Source organism: Garra rufa, chromosome 7 (assembly GCF_049309525.1).
Source record: "Garra rufa chromosome 7, GarRuf1.0, whole genome shotgun sequence".
NCBI classification, from domain to species: Eukaryota; Metazoa; Chordata; class Actinopteri; order Cypriniformes; family Cyprinidae; genus Garra; species Garra rufa.
In genome coordinates this window covers 44,438,073-44,455,926 of record NC_133367.1, presented here as the reverse complement: position 1 = coordinate 44,455,926, position 17,854 = coordinate 44,438,073, and the positions used below count along the sequence as shown (strand labels likewise).

General features: G+C 34.8%; 1 protein-coding gene across 1 annotated transcript in view; it reads left to right on the top strand.

Annotated features, from left to right (window-relative positions):
• Positions 1–17,854, top strand: part of atp11b (ATPase phospholipid transporting 11B) — a 100,371-nt gene that overhangs the window by 7,850 nt on the left and 74,667 nt on the right. The window contains exons 2-3 of the mRNA XM_073844780.1: positions 14,907–15,023; positions 15,157–15,246. Of these exons, the coding sequence (XP_073700881.1) occupies positions 14,907–15,023; positions 15,157–15,246 (207 nt within the window). The remainder of the gene's footprint in view (positions 1–14,906; positions 15,024–15,156; positions 15,247–17,854) is intronic.

Sequence of the window (17,854 nt, the reverse complement as noted above, 5' to 3'; positions counted from 1 at the left end):
CGCGCGGGACACTTGCGGTAATATTAAAGGGCTCCAGACTGTGACCATTTTTTCTGCCAGTGTTACTAATTTTCGTGAGCGGTCACACTGGCGCGACCACCGCGTTGTTCAACTCATGATCAGATAAGATAAGAAACATAAAATGGCACGCGAAACGAAAGTGAAACTAACACGACACGTTTGAGCTGCTCAGCGCTGACCGCTTGGACTGCAATGCAAACAAACTTGCACAAACCCCGAACAGCTTTATTCGGGAGCCAACGTTGATTTTGCAACACTGTTACTGCTGCGAGATCCAGTGAGGAGCATTTGAAAATGCCGCACAATGAATAAGGTTGCTGCGAGATCTAGTGAGAATCTTTCAAATTCTGGCCAAAATTCTCTGTTATAAACAGGGCTGATGTACCTCAGAAAACCAGATTAGTAATACTAACTATATAAAAAAATATTACTGTCAAATGTATGTCATATAATAAAAATACTCTAGTTCACTGTATATGTCATATAATAAAAGTTCAATGTATGTCATATAATAAAAATACTCTAGTTCACTGTATATATCACTGTATGTTTGTTTTATTAAGGAATAAGTCTGAAGCACACCATAAAATAATTTATTAGTATTATCTACAGCTGTATATACGATTACACACCCAGGTATCAGATTAGTACTCGGTATCGGCCGATACCCCGAGCCCAGGTATCGGAATCGGTATCGGGAAGGAAAAAGGGGTATCGGAACATCTCTAGTTTCAATACACTACCAGTCAAAAGTTTGGAATAATTAAGATTTTTTTTATGTTTTTGAAAGAAGTCTCTTCTGTTCACCAAGGCTGTGGTTTATTGGATGATACAGTAAAACCGTAATAATGTAGACATGGTTTACCATGTTCATGTATTTAAAAATGCAATACGTCTTTAAATCAATAGTTCTATATTTCTACATCATTTCTTAATTGTCATTAACAAGGTTTCATGGGATTGTAGTTTCTTGCATTAAAGAACAGGTCATATGTTTTTTTAAAGCGTCCTAATATTGTGTTGGAGTCCACTACAACATATTTAAGTTAGGGCTGTCTGTCGATTAACATTTTTTATCTAATTAAATACATGACGTGTCGATTAATTCATATAATTAATCAATTGTGCAAATACCCACAAAAGATTATTTAAAGCTATTTTTATGTTAAATGAGAAATTATCAAGTAGACATTACAAATTGTAGCTTTAGAAAGAAGTATTTTATTTTATTTAACATACATAAACATTTAGTCTACAACGACCTAACATAAACCATGGAAAATTGAAAAAGGTAATTTGAGAAACATCTCAGTATTTTTGTTTAGCACATTATTTTTTCATGACTAATTAAGTTAACACTCATGCAGCCCCAGACCATGATGCTACCACCACCATGCTTGACTGTGGGCAAGACACAATTCTCTTGGTACTCCTCACCAGGGCATCGCCACACATGCTGGACACCATCTGAGCCAAACAAGTTTATCTTATAGTCTCATCAGACCACAGGACATGGTTCCAGTAATTCATGCTCTTGGTTGTCTTCAGCAAACTGTTTGTGGGCTTTCTTGTGAGTCAGCTTTAGAAGAGGCTTCCTTCTGGGACAACGCCTATGCAAACTGACTTGTTGCAGTGATGAATACATCACATGATGAACATGATGAATAGGACATGTGGCTTTGCATGGTTGAACAACATACTGCTGTTATCACTTAGGGTGTACTCACTTTTGTTGCCAGCTATTTTGACGATAATGGCTGTATGTTGAGAAATTTCCAGAGGACAGTATATCTATACTGCTATACAAGCTGCACATTGACTACTCTAGAAATGAAACTTGGATGTATTTTATAGTATTGTCGTTTGAGAAGATATACTAAAATGGTTGCCGAAATGTGAGGGGTGTACTCACTTTTGTGAGATACTGTCACTTTACTAAAGAAAAATGAATAGGAAAACCGAGCAGTCTGTAGACCTTCTATTATATCCTTTATATTATTGACAAATGACAATGCTAAGTAAACCACTCTTTGTTTTGAACTGTTTACTCGAGTAATTACATGAACAACAGTGTTTGCTTATGTTCGGTGGTGATTTCATTTAATATATTTATATTAATATTTAACTCTTTAGGTGGAGGTGTGTTCTCAGCTTGTTAGTTTCTGCCGCAATATGACAATTAGTCATAAATACAATGAAATTTCACTGGTCTTATCAATCAGTCGACTGTTGACTGTAGCCTGTATTCCATTTGGAATATTTACTTCTCCAAAGACTTTCCGCATGAAAGATTGAATGAGATATTATGCTAAGCAACCTCACAGCCATTCATTAGCAAAGGAAATGACTCTTTCTTCACACTGATAGCCAAGAAAGTGATTGCTTCTGGGAATAGAGACTTTAATGAAGAACACCCAAATTCTAACTAAATTTGCTTTCAGGTTGAGATGTGACTTAAATGTTCGGTTTTGATGTGTTTATTTCTTCAAAAACACCATAAGCTGTTTTTGTCCGTGTCAGTTTTTTCTGTAATTGAACGTTAATTGTTCAGAGATAGGCAATGTGTTGTCCATTCATCCTTTGTGGCTGGTCCAAGTTACCCAGATGTTTCACACTAAACAGTCTGCTGTAAGCGTGAGAGATGCCAATGTTTAGGAGCTCATTTGGACCATCAGACAGGTCACACCAGGATAAGAAAGCGGCTGTGAGTCAGTGATGGCCTTCCTGACCGCTCCTCTCATTAGCTTCCCCGTCCCAAATGAATGTTTAATTAAAGGTGCTTTAGCGGAGCGGCAGACTCATTCTTCACACTGAAAGTCACGGACTGTTACGCAATACGCAGAGCAGCCCTCTCAACTGCCTTTGTTAAGTAACTTTGAATTAAGAGTAAATTTAGCCACAGAGCAGGAAAGGGAGGCGTCACGCAGCTGTGGCTCAGATTTATGTGTCGCTCTGCTTTGGTCATCGCAGCGGATATTTACAAGCTTTTCTGTGTTCGGATCAGCTCTGAGACGAGATACGGCATCACTTGCTCTCTAGTTAATTTGATATACTTGATTAGTTGCCTTGTTCTGCTGTTGCAGTGCGTGTTTCATTATCTCTATAATTTGTATTATTAGCACATGTGGAAAAAATGCTATTAATTACCACACAACTGAAAGAGCAGAGTCACAAGGCACAGATGATGTTAGTTTTGGACAATACAGACCGGGTCATGTGTCAAACTTTTCTCTGCTTTGTTTTTTTTAACAATAAAGCTCTATTTGATATACTTAACAATAGGTGCGTTTCCACAAACTTTTGACGATATTTTATAAGTGTTGATTAAAATGTTATGTCATGCGACTAAAACATTTTTTTCTTCTCGCGATAAGTCATAGCAACAGAGTTTTGTGGGATTTTGGCTATATCTATCGAATGTGACTTGTAAATGTGAAAAAAAAAAGTTTCTATTGATGTTTTGCGAAATATTCCTTTTTAAAATTGCCTGAAAAACCACCTCGTGCGAGCGTAAAAACTTTTTGCCGATATATTTTTTTTTTTGCGCAATTGACGCATTTTCCATTAGGCGTATTTTCAATTCGCAATTTCATTTTGCGCAATTTAAGGGGTAATGGAAACGCAGCTACTGACATAATATGTGACCCTGGACCACAAAACCAGTCTTAAGTCGCTGGGGTATATTTGTAGCAATAGCCAAAAATACATTGCATGGGTCAAAATTATTGATTTTTCTTTTATGCCAAAAATCATTAAGAAATTAAGTAAAGTTCATGTTCCATGAAGATTTTTTGTAAAATTCCTACTGTAAACATATCAAAAAGTAATTTTTGGTTTGTAATGTGCATTGTTAAGAACCTAATTTGGACAACTTTAAAGGTGATTTTCTCAGTCTTTTTGATTTTTTTGCATCCTCAGATTTCTGATTTCAAATAGATGTATCTCAGCCAAATATTGTCCTATCCTAACAAACCATACATCAATAGAAAGCTTATTTATTGAGCTTTCATATGATGTATAAATCTCAGTTTTGTCAAATTTAACCTTATGACTGGTTTTGTGGTCCAGGGTCACATATATTGAAATAAGTTGTAAATTCCAAGTTAGTTACTTACCATGCCTTACAAGGAGTCTTAGTCTTTAGTTAAATTTTTTTTATTATTATTATTATTGTTGTTGTTTATTATATTTTTAGTCAAACCTATGCTGTTTTTTTTTTAAGTTTTAGTTTTAAAAACCCTGTGAATTTCAGTCAATATAGGGTCATTCCGTGTCAAATCAACAATTTCAAAAACTTCCCCAGCTCAAATTTTTTAATTTGCTAAATTTTTTTTTTTTCTGAGGAAAGATAGATAGTGATGAAAGTCAAAATATTAAATGTCATGGATAAATATTTACTAAGTAATCCACTATTTTGTAGAGGGGGCAAAAATGGAAATTTTCACCTTAGAGTCAAGTTGCAGAGAAATAAAAATGACTTCAGAAAGATGGCAGCATCATTATCTTATTTTTACACAGAGATTAGTAGTTATATTAGTCAAATCTGTTGACTTTAGCAATCTTTGTTGCATTATGTGCCAACGGTGACCATTCAAAAATGGGGAAGTGGCACTTTTCAAGTTTTTCTCCAAAGTTTGCGTGCATGTAACTCAAGAAGTATTAAAGATATTTGAATGTCCTTTTAGATATTGGGTCTTAACAAACTTTCCCTTTGGCATCTTTATTTTTAATGCTCTATGAGATTCGGTTCCAGAAATATTGGGATTTTAATATGGCTCCATGAGTAAATTATTAAAATGTACACATTTTCAGTGGTCAAAAACCAAATGTGGGTCAGTTTAAAAAATACAATACTACTTTTATTTTAAAGAGGAATTTTGGAAGAACAATGAATGTTAAAACTGGAGATGTATTTCGTTTCTTTCTATCAAGACAACTGCATTGAACATACCAGTCTGAGTACCACAAATATTCTTTTGCCAAAGTTTAAGTGCCTATAACTCTAAGTATTAATGATATTGCAATATGATTTTAGATTCTAGTTCTTCATAAACTTTTCTTTTAGAATCTATTTTCAAGAACCTACATACCTCAGTTCCAGAGATCTCAATGAGGTTCATGTTGAATGTTACCCATTTTCAGTTGAAAACCAAATGTAGGTCACTTTGTATACAGCTGATAGTTATTTTATTTAAAGAACAATGTTAAAATTAGAATTGTATATTGTTTCCCTCTATTAAAACAATTGCATAGAACAAACCTGTTTGAGTCTTTGTGTGCCTGTAGCTCAAGTAGTATTAAAGTTATCTTAATATGATTTTAGATTCTGGTTCTTAAGAAACTTAAAAAGAAATTCTAATAATTATAAATATAGGATCTTATGAGTGACGACAGAAAGCAAGGTAATGTTCTTCAATTTGACCATTTCAGTGTACTTTTAGCACTCAGACTGCTATGTTCTATGCAATTGTTTTGATAGAGGGAAACAAGATACAACTCTTTTCTTACAAGATACAACATTATTTCTAATTTCAAACATTGTTCTTTAAATAACATAACTATCAGCTGTATACAAAGTGACCAACATTTGGATTTCGACTACTGAAAATGTGTACATTTTAATGATTCACTCCTGGAGCCATATTGAAATTCCAATATCTCTGGAACTAAATCTCATAGAGCATTAAAAATAAAGATGCAAAAAGTAAAGTTTGTTAAGAAACATTATCTAAAGGAACATATATCTTTAATACATCTTGAGTTACAGGCTTGCAAACTTTGGAGAAAAACTTGAAAAGTGCTGTTTCCCAATTTCTGAATGGTCACCATTGGCACATAATGCAACAAAGATAGCTAAAGTCAACAGATTTGACTAATACAACTACTGATCTCTGTGTAAAAATAAGATAATGATGCTGCCATCTTTCTGAAGTCATTTTACCCCCCTGTAACTTGCCATGACCTCCCTCTACAAAATACTGGATTACTCAGTAAATATTCATCCATGACATTTAATATTTTGGCTTTCATAACTATACATGTCTGTCTTTCTTCAAAATAAATATTAGCAAAATCAAAAATTTGAGCTGGGGACCTCTGGTTGAGTTGACACGGAATGACCCTATTGTTTTTGTTAAGTTGTTTTGGCCTGCTTCATGACAGAATGCATAATGCTAAGTAGGGACCCCAATTTAACATGTGATTGTAGACTACAAAGCAGCTTGGAGGTTTTTTTTTTACTCCCCTCAAACATTTTCTCGCTCTATTCGTTAAACATTAATCTAGGAATCAGTTAACATGGATTGGTAATCACAGCACTGTGGCATCAGTTTTGAATGAAGTAGCACAAGATGTTCATGTTGGCACACAGAATGACTTCCAGCGTCTTGGAAAGTGCAGAGGGGAAATGGGACGGAAACACACAAAGGTTCAGTCAAAGGATTCAGACTGTAATTGAACGCATGTGTTGCCAATGGGGTCGGGTGACGTGGCTGTGTAACATACAGGAAGGAGATTTCCCAGCCTCCTCTGGCCAGAAGACGCTCAGTACAGACACCATCTGTCAGAGACTCTAGGTTTAGAGCTGGAGAGAATATTTCCAGTGTGCAGCTGGAGAAACATTTGCATAAAGAGGTGGACTGAGAGTTTGTGTCTATGCAAAGAGTCGTCACATGTTCCACAAACCAATGCCATTGCATGCTGTTAAAGGATAAGTTTACTTCCAGCACAAAAATGTACAGATATAGTACTCACCCCCTTGTCATCCAAGATGTTCATGTCTGTCTTTCTTCAGTCGTAAAGAAATGTTTTTTGAGGAGAACCTTTCAGGAATTATCTCCATATAGTGGACTTCAATGCTGCCCCTAAGTTTGAACTTACAAAATGCAGTTTAAAAGCAGCTTCAAAAGGCTCTAAACGATCCCAGTCAATTGATTTAGAAAATAACCGATCGTTTCGCTAGATAAGACCCTTCTTTCTCGGCTGGGATCGTTTAGAGCCCTTTGAAGCTGAGTTTAAACTACATTTTGGACTTCAAACTTTGATAGATCTCATGCTGAACAACTTTGCCTCAAGAACCATTGCTGTCAATCATATCGTTCATGAATTATTCTCAATTATGTTAAAAACATACTTTTGCGAACTAGTCCTAGGTTTTTCACTCAATCTGGACTCTCTAGATCAATAATTGTCAAAAATGTTTCTTTTTTTTTCTTTTGGTTGGCTATAATGGGGTTATTTAAAAGGGGACGTGGTCACACATACCCACAAGCCTATAAAACCTAAACAAAAACTTTACAAAAATTGGTGAAAACATGTGACAGATGACTCTTAACAAGCATGCAAAGTTTCATGGAGGTCAGACCCTAGGTGGCGCTATAACAGTTCAAAAGGTGTCGAAAACGTATTTCTATTGAAAAAAGAACTAAAATCGCTATGAAACTTCCATATATTCACATATACACTATATCTTCATATCATATGATAGATCTCTTCATTCTGAACAATTTTGCCTCAAGAACCATTGCTGTCGATCAAATCGTTCATGAATTATTCTGTTATGTTAAAAACATAATTTTGTGAACTAGCCCTAGGTTTTTCACTCAATCTGGACTCTCTAGATCAATAATTATCAAAGAAAATGTTGAATTGGCTATAACGGGGTCATTTAAAAAGGGGTGTGGTCACACATACCTAAAAGCCTATACAACCTAAACAAAAACTCAAAACTTCACGAAAATTGGTGAGAACATGTACCAGATGACTCTTAACAGGCATGCAAAGTTTCATGAAGATTGGACCATAGGTAGCGCTATAACAGTTAAAAAGGTGTCAAAAACGTTATAAAACATTCATATAGTCACATATATACTATATCTTCATATCATATGATAGATCTCCTCATTCTGAACAACTTTGCCTCTAGGACCACTGTTGTCAATCAAATCGTTCATGAATTATTATCACTTATGTTAAAACATACTTTTGCGAACTAGTCCTAGGTTTTTCACCCAATCTTGATCAAGAGTCGGTGCAGTTCTCTGGACTCTCTAGATCAACAAACCACAAAAAATTTAGAATTTTTTTTCTTTTGGTTGGCTATAATGGGGTCATTTTAAAAAAAAGGGTGTCAACACATATACCCAAAAACCAATAGAACCTTAACAAAAATTCAAAACTTTACGAAAATTGGTGAAAACATGTACCAGATGACTCTTAACAGGCATGCAAAGTTTCATGAAGATCGGACCATAGGTGGCGCTATAACAGTTAAAAAGGTGTCAAAAACGTTATAAAACGTTCATATAGTCACATATATACTATATCTTCATATCATATGATAGATCTCCTCATTCTGAACAACTTTGCCTCTAGGACCACTGTTGTCAATCAAATCGTTCATGAATTATTATCACTTATGTTAAAACATACTTTTGCGAACTAGTCCTAGGTTTTTCACCCAATCTTGATCAAGAGTCGGTGCAGTTCTCTGGACTCTCTAGATCAACAAACCACAAAAAATTTAGAATTTTTTTTCTTTTGGTTGGCTATAATGGGGTCATTTTAAAAAAAAGGGTGTCAACACATATACCCAAAAACCAATAGAACCTTAACAAAAATTCAAAACTTTACGAAAATTGGTGAAAACATGTACCAGATGACTCTTAACAGGCATGCAAAGTTTCATGAAGATCGGACCATAGGTGGCGCTATAACAGTTAAAAAGGTGTCAAAAACGTTATAAAACGTTCATATAGTCACATATATACTATATCTTCATATCATATGATAGATCTCCTCATTCTGAACAACTTTGCCTCTAGGACCACTGTTGTCAATCAAATCGTTCATGAATTATTATCACTTATGTTAAAAACATACTTTTGCGAACTAGTCTTAGGTTTTTCACCCAATCTTGATCAAGAGTCGGTGCAGTTCTCTGGACTCTCTAGATCAACAAACCACAAAAAATTTAGAATTTTTTTTCTTTTGGTTGGCTATAATGGGGTCATTTTAAAAAAAGGGTGTCAACACATATACCCAAAAACCAATAGAACCTTAACAAAAATTCAAAACTTTACAAAAATTGGTGAAAACATGTACCAGATGACTCTTAACAGGCATGCAAAGTTTCATGAAGATCGGACCATAGGTGGCGCTATAACAGTTAAAAAGGTGTCAAAAACGTTATAAAACGTTCATATAGTCACATATATACTATATCTTCATATCATATGATAGATCTCCTCATTCTGAACAACTTTGCCTCTAGGACCACTGTTGTCAATCAAATCGTTCATGAATTATTATCACTTATGTTAAAAACATACTTTTGCGAACTAGTCTTAGGTTTTTCACCCAATCTTGATCAAGAGTCGGTGCAGTTCTCTGGACTCTCTAGATCAACAAACCACAAAAAATTTAGAATTTTTTTTCTTTTGGTTGGCTATAATGGGGTCATTTTAAAAAAAGGGTGTCAACACATATACCCAAAAACCAATAGAACCTTAACAAAAATTCAAAACTTTACGAAAATTGGTGAAAACATGTACCAGATGACTCTTAACAGGCATGCAAAGTTTCATGAAGATCGGACCATAGGTGGCGCTATAACAGTTAAAAAGGTGTCAAAAACGTTATAAAACGTTCATATAGACGGTTTCAACGGCAACAACATAAACAAACGTTACTGCGCATGAGCGCTTTTGTGGCCCAAACTTAACTTCCGGTATACATCCAAATAGAATAAATAACGACAGCTAAATCCTTCTAGAATAGATTATTTTTTTAATAACAAGCGAAATATGTTGGCTGCGTAAATTAGACTGATTTATTAAAAATGCAAACTCATTACTTCCCAGTAGGAGGTGCTTTAAGCACGAGAAACGAGGTTTCCCCGGTAATGGCTATAGACAAAGCAGCTCTTAATTTAAAAACGCTGCCTTATGCAGGATGAAATGAAAATGACATTTTCTAAAGACAGTCTTTCTTCAGAAATACAGTGATATAAAAACACCCACGCCTGGGTTTGATTTTTAAACGTGTATTACGTTTATTCAACGAAGTCTATTAATAGATTAATGAATTAGTCTATTAATTCCAATTTCCAATTGTAAAATCAGTCGGTTTTTATATCGTGGCAGGTCGCCACAAATAAATAAATGTTTGGGAAACACACACCACAGCACAATAACCTGAGACCAACTTCATTACTCATTATTAGCTGCGTTTGTAGCCCGCGACACGAACCAGACAGATAAACAAACACAGACCGGAAGCTAACTTAGGTCCAGGCGCGTGCGCCCGATGAAACCGTCTATAGTCACATATATACTATATCTTCATATCATATGATAGATCTCCTCATTCTGAACAACTTTGCCTCTAGGACTACTGTTGTCAATCAAATCGTTCATGAATTATTATCACTTATGTTAAAACATACTTTTGCGAACTAGTCCTAGGTTTTTCACCCAATCTTGATCAAGAGTCGGTGCAGTTCTCTGGACTCTCTAGATCAACAAACCACAAAAAAATTAGAATTTTTTTTCTTTTGGTTGGCTATAATGGGGTCATTTTAAAAAAAGGGTGTCAACACATATACCCAAAAACCAATAGAACCTTAACAAAAATTCAAAACTTTACGAAAATTGGTGAAAACATGTACCAGATGACTCTTAACAGGCATGCAAAGTTTCATGAAGATCGGACCATAGGTGGCGCTATAACAGTTAAAAAGGTGTCAAAAACGTTATAAAACGTTCATATAGTCACATATATACTATATCTTCATATCATATGATAGATCTCCTCATTCTGAACAACTTTGCCTCTAGGACCACTGTTGTCAATCAAATCGTTCATGAATTATTATCACTTATGTTAAAAACATACTTTTGCGAACTAGTCCTAGGTTTTTCACCCAATCTTGATCAAGAGTCGGTGCAGTTCTCTGGACTCTCTAGATCAACAAACCACAAAAAATTTAGAATTTTTTTTTCTTTTGGTTGGCTATAATGGGGTCATTTTAAAAAAAGGGTGTCAACACATATACCCAAAAACCAATAGAACCTTAACAAAAATTCAAAACTTTACGAAAATTGGTGAAAACATGTACCAGATGACTCTTAACAAGCATGCAAAGTTTCATGAAGATCGGACCATAGGTGGCGCTATAACAGTTAAAAAGGTGTCCAAAACTTATTTCTATTGAAAAAATACCTAAAATCGCTATAAAATGTCCATATATTGACACATACACTATATATTCATATCATATGATAGATCTCCTCATTCTGAACAACTTTGCCTCTAGGACCACTGTTGTCAATCAAACTGTTCTTTTAATATTTGAGATTATTTGAAAAACACACTTTGGTGAACTAGTCCTAGGTTTAAACTCAAAGTCAATAAAATCATATTCTCCATCATGGATGTGTTCTGGTGTCAGCCATTTATTTCATGTTGGCCTTCACCCTAACAGCATAGAAGCCATAAAGGCCTTAAATGCTCGAACCCCGGTAATTGCTGCTAGCAGCTATATTCTGTAAATTTTTATCCTGAAAGTGAACTAAGAAGAAATTCTCAACCGCTCCAGGAATCTGGGACTGGATTTACGAAGGGTTATTAGGAATTAAATTACTGTTAGTTGTTTTATTTTTTTAATTTTAAGAATAAAGTTAGGGATATTTAGTACTCCCAAAAACATTTAAGAATGTTTTTTTCTTCTTTCTTTAAGGTGTAGTTGCATTTGTGCATCAGCAGAATCTCAGTGATATTTTGTATTAAAAAAAAAAAAACAGATTCTTGAAGCACAGTTCACACGGAAGTCACTCTCAAACCAAGCATCTTCCTGTTGGTCAACAATGCAACCAACGTGAACATGAGCTAAATTGATGTGGGAAACTTTCACATGAAGATGAAATTCTCAGCTGTGGATATTGAAATTGCTGTATTTTTAGGATTGTTCTGAAGGCAAAACTTTGGGAAAAATTTATTTCCTGAAATTTGTGTTATTACTGTAAATAACCACTTAAAGTTAAGATAATTAAAGAATCCCTAAAGGTTCAGTGAATTTATTGGGTTGTTTCAAATCAGATCAGCGAGAAGCTTTTCAATTCGGTGAAGAACACAAATGTCTCTGATTTAGTTTAAAGTCAGATGAAACAGCGCTGATAAACATGAAAACGGCCTTTTAATGCATTTACCATGGATTTACTGTAGTAACACTAACTGCACCATGGCATCGTGTGTTTTTACATTTGGTTATCACAGTCTAATTGTTTGATACTATAGATGACCAATGGTTAATGGATATCAAAACTGTCTCTGTATTATTGTGGTCACATGACGATATGAAACGATAGGTATTCTGGGCAAAAAGTGTAGTTTTTAGAATATTTTTAAACTTCTTATTCTTACATAAAAAGGTTTTTGAAGTTGTGTTTTGGGCCATTTGGCACAGTATCTGTCAAATTAACTTCAAGTCTGTTTTCGCTGCACATTTTAAAACAAAGCGCGCACTTTGTTCAGCCGATCAGCTTAAGATCCGGTTCACAGAGAATGCAGTGAACTTGTTTATTGCAATGCATCGGCCACCAGTTGTGTTATTTTTGCAACATTTCACTAGATTTTTAGTGAGATGCCTTTTTGTAAGCCTGTTTTCACTGAAGCTGGAGTTTTCCACCAAGAAACAGTCCCCTTTAAAGTTCAGGTGCAAGTTTCTTCTGACTTAAGTTTTCTTAGTTAAGAACATGGGTTGGAGCTCTTAATTTTGAACTTTCAAAATGCATTACATAGAAGAATTTATCTTTAAAGTACAAAATTTCAATTTTTTTTCTCCAAGTATTCTTTTTTTATATATATATATATTGCAATAATATTGTATCATGGACTTCATGTTGTGATATTATCGTATCGTTAGATTTTGATATTGTTACATCCCTAGTTAATTGGTAATAAAAGTAGAGTCCTAGTTTACCCTGTAAAGGTAAATTTTATTTATTTTTTTATATTTTATTATTTTTTAGGTTATTATATTTTTTTATAGAAGTCAGGGAACACAAACCTGTTTTATGAAACAATTGTAATCTTTAGAACATGCAGAAATGAGATAATTTCTGTTTTAAGCAAACAGACTAGAACATTATTTTACTTCAAATTGCGCATGCATATTTGAATGTTCTCAATATTGTACCTAGGGTTTATGAAATGTTCGCCTCTTTGGCAAAAAACAAAACAAAACTTGAACTTGCCTTTAAGTTTGAAAGCATTAAAAATGTCAAAACTTGACCATTTTTTGTGATAATTATCAATATTCTCTGATATGACAAATTTTATCATTTGTGACCCTGGACCACAAAACCAGTCATGAGGTTAAATTTGACAAAACTGAGATATATACATCATATGAAAGCTCAATAAATAAGCTTTCTATTGATGTATGGTTTGTTAGGATAGGACAATATTTGGCCGAGATACATCTATTTGAAAATCTGAAATCTGAGGATGCAAAAAAATCAAAATACTGAGAAAATCACCTTTAAAGTTGTCCAAATTAAGTTCTTAACAATGCATATTACTAATCAAAAATTACATTTTGATAAGTTTACAGTAGGAATTTTACAAAAAATCTTAATGTAACATGATCTTTACTTAATTTCCTAATGATTTTTGGCATAAAATAAAAATCAATAATTTTGACCCATACAATGTATGTTTGGCTATTGCTACAAATATACCCCAGCGACTTAAGACTGGTTTTGTGGTCCAGGGTCACATTTGCCCATGCATGCTTATGATTATTATGGTATTCTGCAAAATATGACATTTGCAATGTTTTTCCATTAAGGGTATCTATTCATGCACCCATCAAGTTTGAGATTTTGGGTTTTTTGGTTTTTCATAAAGTGTTTTTTCAGACTAGTGGAAAGAAAACATCTAAAAAAATAATAAAAAAAAAACACTGTTAAGTGTTTCTTTTATAGCACTTTAGCACTTTATCAATTGTGTCAATAGATTCAAATTACAATGCATATTTTTAAAGGCTCTGAGTTTTATTCTCCTACACTGAGCCTTAAATCTCCACCTCAGTAGCACTTACACACACCAAACTTTACATTTGTATTCCTGTCTATATCCTGAAGGTTTTTACACAGGGATTTGTTCATATATAATTTGCTTGATTTTATACCAAAAGTGGTATAAAAAAAATAGTGTTTCCTGTCTGTTCTAAGTTTTTTTTTTTTTTTTTTTTAGATCTTTGTACTAGAAATGTATGCAAATTAGCACATATTTCATTAAATAATGATCATTTGCATATTTAAACTTAACATTTTAGAAAACTTGTAATACAAAAAATGTTTGCATTTATTAATGTAATCAATCAACTGGGTAAGTAAGGCGATAACTATGAGTTCACCTTAAGTTGATCAGCAAGTCTTCAAGAGAAACCAGCATACAATCATATCAAAAACCTCTTTTATTCTTTCTTTTTAAAAACGGATGTTAAGAAAATAGAATTTGTCAAGAATTGTGATTAAGAACATTCTTACAAAGAGAGAGTCTCATAGAGTATGTGCGTCTGGCCCACAGACCAACGAGGAAGTCCGAAAGCAAAAGGAGTTCAATAGTAAGTGATTTAGTTCTCGTGTGCTGTGAAAGTGCCTCCCGTAATGAATTGTTGGCTTCTCTCTAACTGAATTAATAATGACTTTGGCAGAGCGTTATGCCTTCCCATCAGGCTCTCTCCGCTTCTTCAGTGTAGCGTTTTCCATATGGCCTATACAATTCTCCCACAGTTTCTCGTGTGGCTAGTATTATGTTATCTGTGGCTGTAGGTGAAATATTTAACCACAGCTGTTGATGTCTCTCCTCATCTCTTGCAGGGCTTCGACCCTCCCCATCAGAGTGACACACGCACAGTGTACATAGCAAACAAGTTCCCACAGCATGGCCATTATATCCCTCAGAGGTTTGCGGACAACAGGATCATTTCCTCCAAGGTAAGAGCAGGTGCTTCTGAAAGCTTCAACGTGAAAAAGCCCTACCATCACGTGACTCACGTGTGCGTGTTTCCCTGCTCCTGTTGAGAATTTGCCAGTAAAATCCTCCACTGTTTTGTTTTTCCTTTTGTAGTACACCATATGGAACTTCATCCCCAAGAATTTGTTTGAGCAGTTCAGAAGAATCGCCAATTTTTATTTTCTCATCATCTTCTTGGTTCAGGTAAGGACAGGTCGTCCTCGTGTTTCCCAGCTCTCAGCTGAGTGTGCGATGCTGATGTGCTTTGAAAGCGAAACTAGATTGAAAAAAAAAAAAGTTTGTCAAGACAAACGTTAGGTTGGCTTGAGAAAGCCTAGCTTGAAAGTTTAAAGCAGCTGTAAAAGTGTTGAACTTTATATAGATAGATTAGCATGTTTCTAGCATTATTAACAAGTTAATAGTGCTGTACCAAAATATCGAATATTCGTTCGGGTTGGCATTCAATTTTAAATTTTGAGATTTGAATATTCTTTTTTTTTTTTTTTTTTTTTTTCAAACAACTGGCATCTTCTGCGAAACGGCTCTCATTCGCGCTTGAATATGAATGGAGAAGAGGAGACTGCCACGCCACTGACACAGGGATGCAAAAGAAAGATGGAGCAATATTTGAGAGATACTACTAAAGTACAGTCGGGCCCACTTGCATGCTGGAAGCAAAACGGTGACTGCTATCATAGGCGCCGATCCACAAGACAACACAAGATTTTTTTGGTTCATTTTTAACCAATAAGAAGTGGATTGTAGCTTGTACAGTATTATCATTTTCGTAGTTTATTTGAGGCAGGTTTTGGCGTTATTTCAAGAGTGCATTATTGTAATAAGAGAGAGCTCTCAACTCCGTCAGAGTGCTACGTTGTAAATAAGACCCAAAGTTCCCTTTTACCTGAAAATGTGGACAAACTCATCTTCCTTGCACAACTTGAATAGAGTGTAGGTAGCAGGGCTGGGGCCATTCATGAATTGAATTGAGAATGAATAGTAAATTCCAATTCACTTCCTGGAATGGAAGTGGAATTGCATGCAGCTGACAGGAAATGGAATTGGAATGTCAGGAAACAGAATTGAAGTCAAATAAATTCCACTGAATTCCACTTGAGTTGCTAAATAAAATAATTTTACTTGATTTGCTTAATAGTTTATAGTACATTAAATATTGTAAGTCACATAAACAACAAACGTAAACAAGAAATACAAAGTACTGTATGTTTAGTATGTTAAGCATGATCATTTCACATGCCAAATTTCAGGAAACGATGATAATTCGATGCAATAAAAAGTCAATGAAATGCATGAATGAACACGACTCATTTTTTGTGAGTTGAGACATATATTATGTGGCAATCATATATTGAATGTATAGTACATCCAGATACTTATCACCACTGTCATTCAATTATTACTTCATAATGTATAGTTCTCATTTTTATTTACTTGCATTTGATCAACTCTATTTCATACATTACTTGGTATTTGTAAAGCATCATAAATAAAGTTCAAATGTATGCCTCTAAATGCAATCACAAATAAATGCTCAGAAACAGCAATAAACGGAATTCAGTGGAATTTCCCTGAATTGAATTCCACTTCCTGTAATTCCAATTCAATTCCAACTCTGTTTCCTGTAATTGTTGTTCAATTCCAATTCCATTTCCTTCTTTGAATTGGAATTGAGTTCATTCCTGAATTGACCCCAACCCTGCTGCGGACCCAAGGGAATGTAGTGTCACAGATTGTTAATCATGCTAGAAACATGCTAGCAACTTGCTAACTGTAACAGCAACATGCTAACTTGTAGGGCTGGTCCGAATACCATCTTTTGAGCTTCGGTAGTAATCAACACTGAATATTCGAAGCTTCGGAGTGAGAGAGCTGAACATAATCCTCTCTCTAATAAAGGCAGAAATCTCTGTGTGTCTGTTTGTTTGCATTTTTATTATATCGAGAATGGTTTATCCCAACATCAGGTGTGGTGCTGCAGACCCAAGGGAGTGTAACACAAGCTTGTTTCTGCAAAGACGTTTGTTATGTTTTCCACAAAAAAAAACGTTTGACGTGTTTACGTTTTACATGGTGTGAAAACATGAAAAATCTTCGCCAAATCTGATCTGACCGGTCAGACTGAAACGGATTTCCAGAAATCCGATTTGAAAAGGATTCCAAACCACTTACGAATGTAGCTCAAAACGGATTTGACCAAATCGGATTTCATGTAGTTCATTGCTGTTCAGACTACCTATATATGATCAATCGGATTTGCCTACAAATCGGATTTGGGCTGACAGTCTGAATGAGGCCTTAGCCTCAAAGGGATCTGGGAGTTTAAGTTTTAATTTTGACAGTTGGAGTTTGAATAGTGTTGGCTCATTTGAACATTCTGTCAATGTAAGTCTATGGGATTTTTATGATTTTGAATCTACATTTTATGAGAAATATAAGTCGGATCAGTCTGAAAAGATAGAGCACACTAAGTGAGATCAGTTTGGTGGCTGGGCTGAGTTTGGTGGTTCCAGCTTGAAAGCTGAATTCACATTTGCATTTGCAACAGCAGATCACAAACTCATAATCATATTCATATTCACATTCACAAAATTTAAGCTCGCTAATGAGTTCGAGAATGGCTGCTAATGTAAATTGCTTTGCGCATTTGTGGATCATGTTTTGTAAATATATCCTGAGACTATTTTAGCTCTAGATCCTTGACTTGAAACTATAAAACAGGTTGAGTGACGTCAGTGTTGGAAACAGTTCCTGTAAGTAAAGGTTATGTTCACTACAAACACCTCGGCTGTGT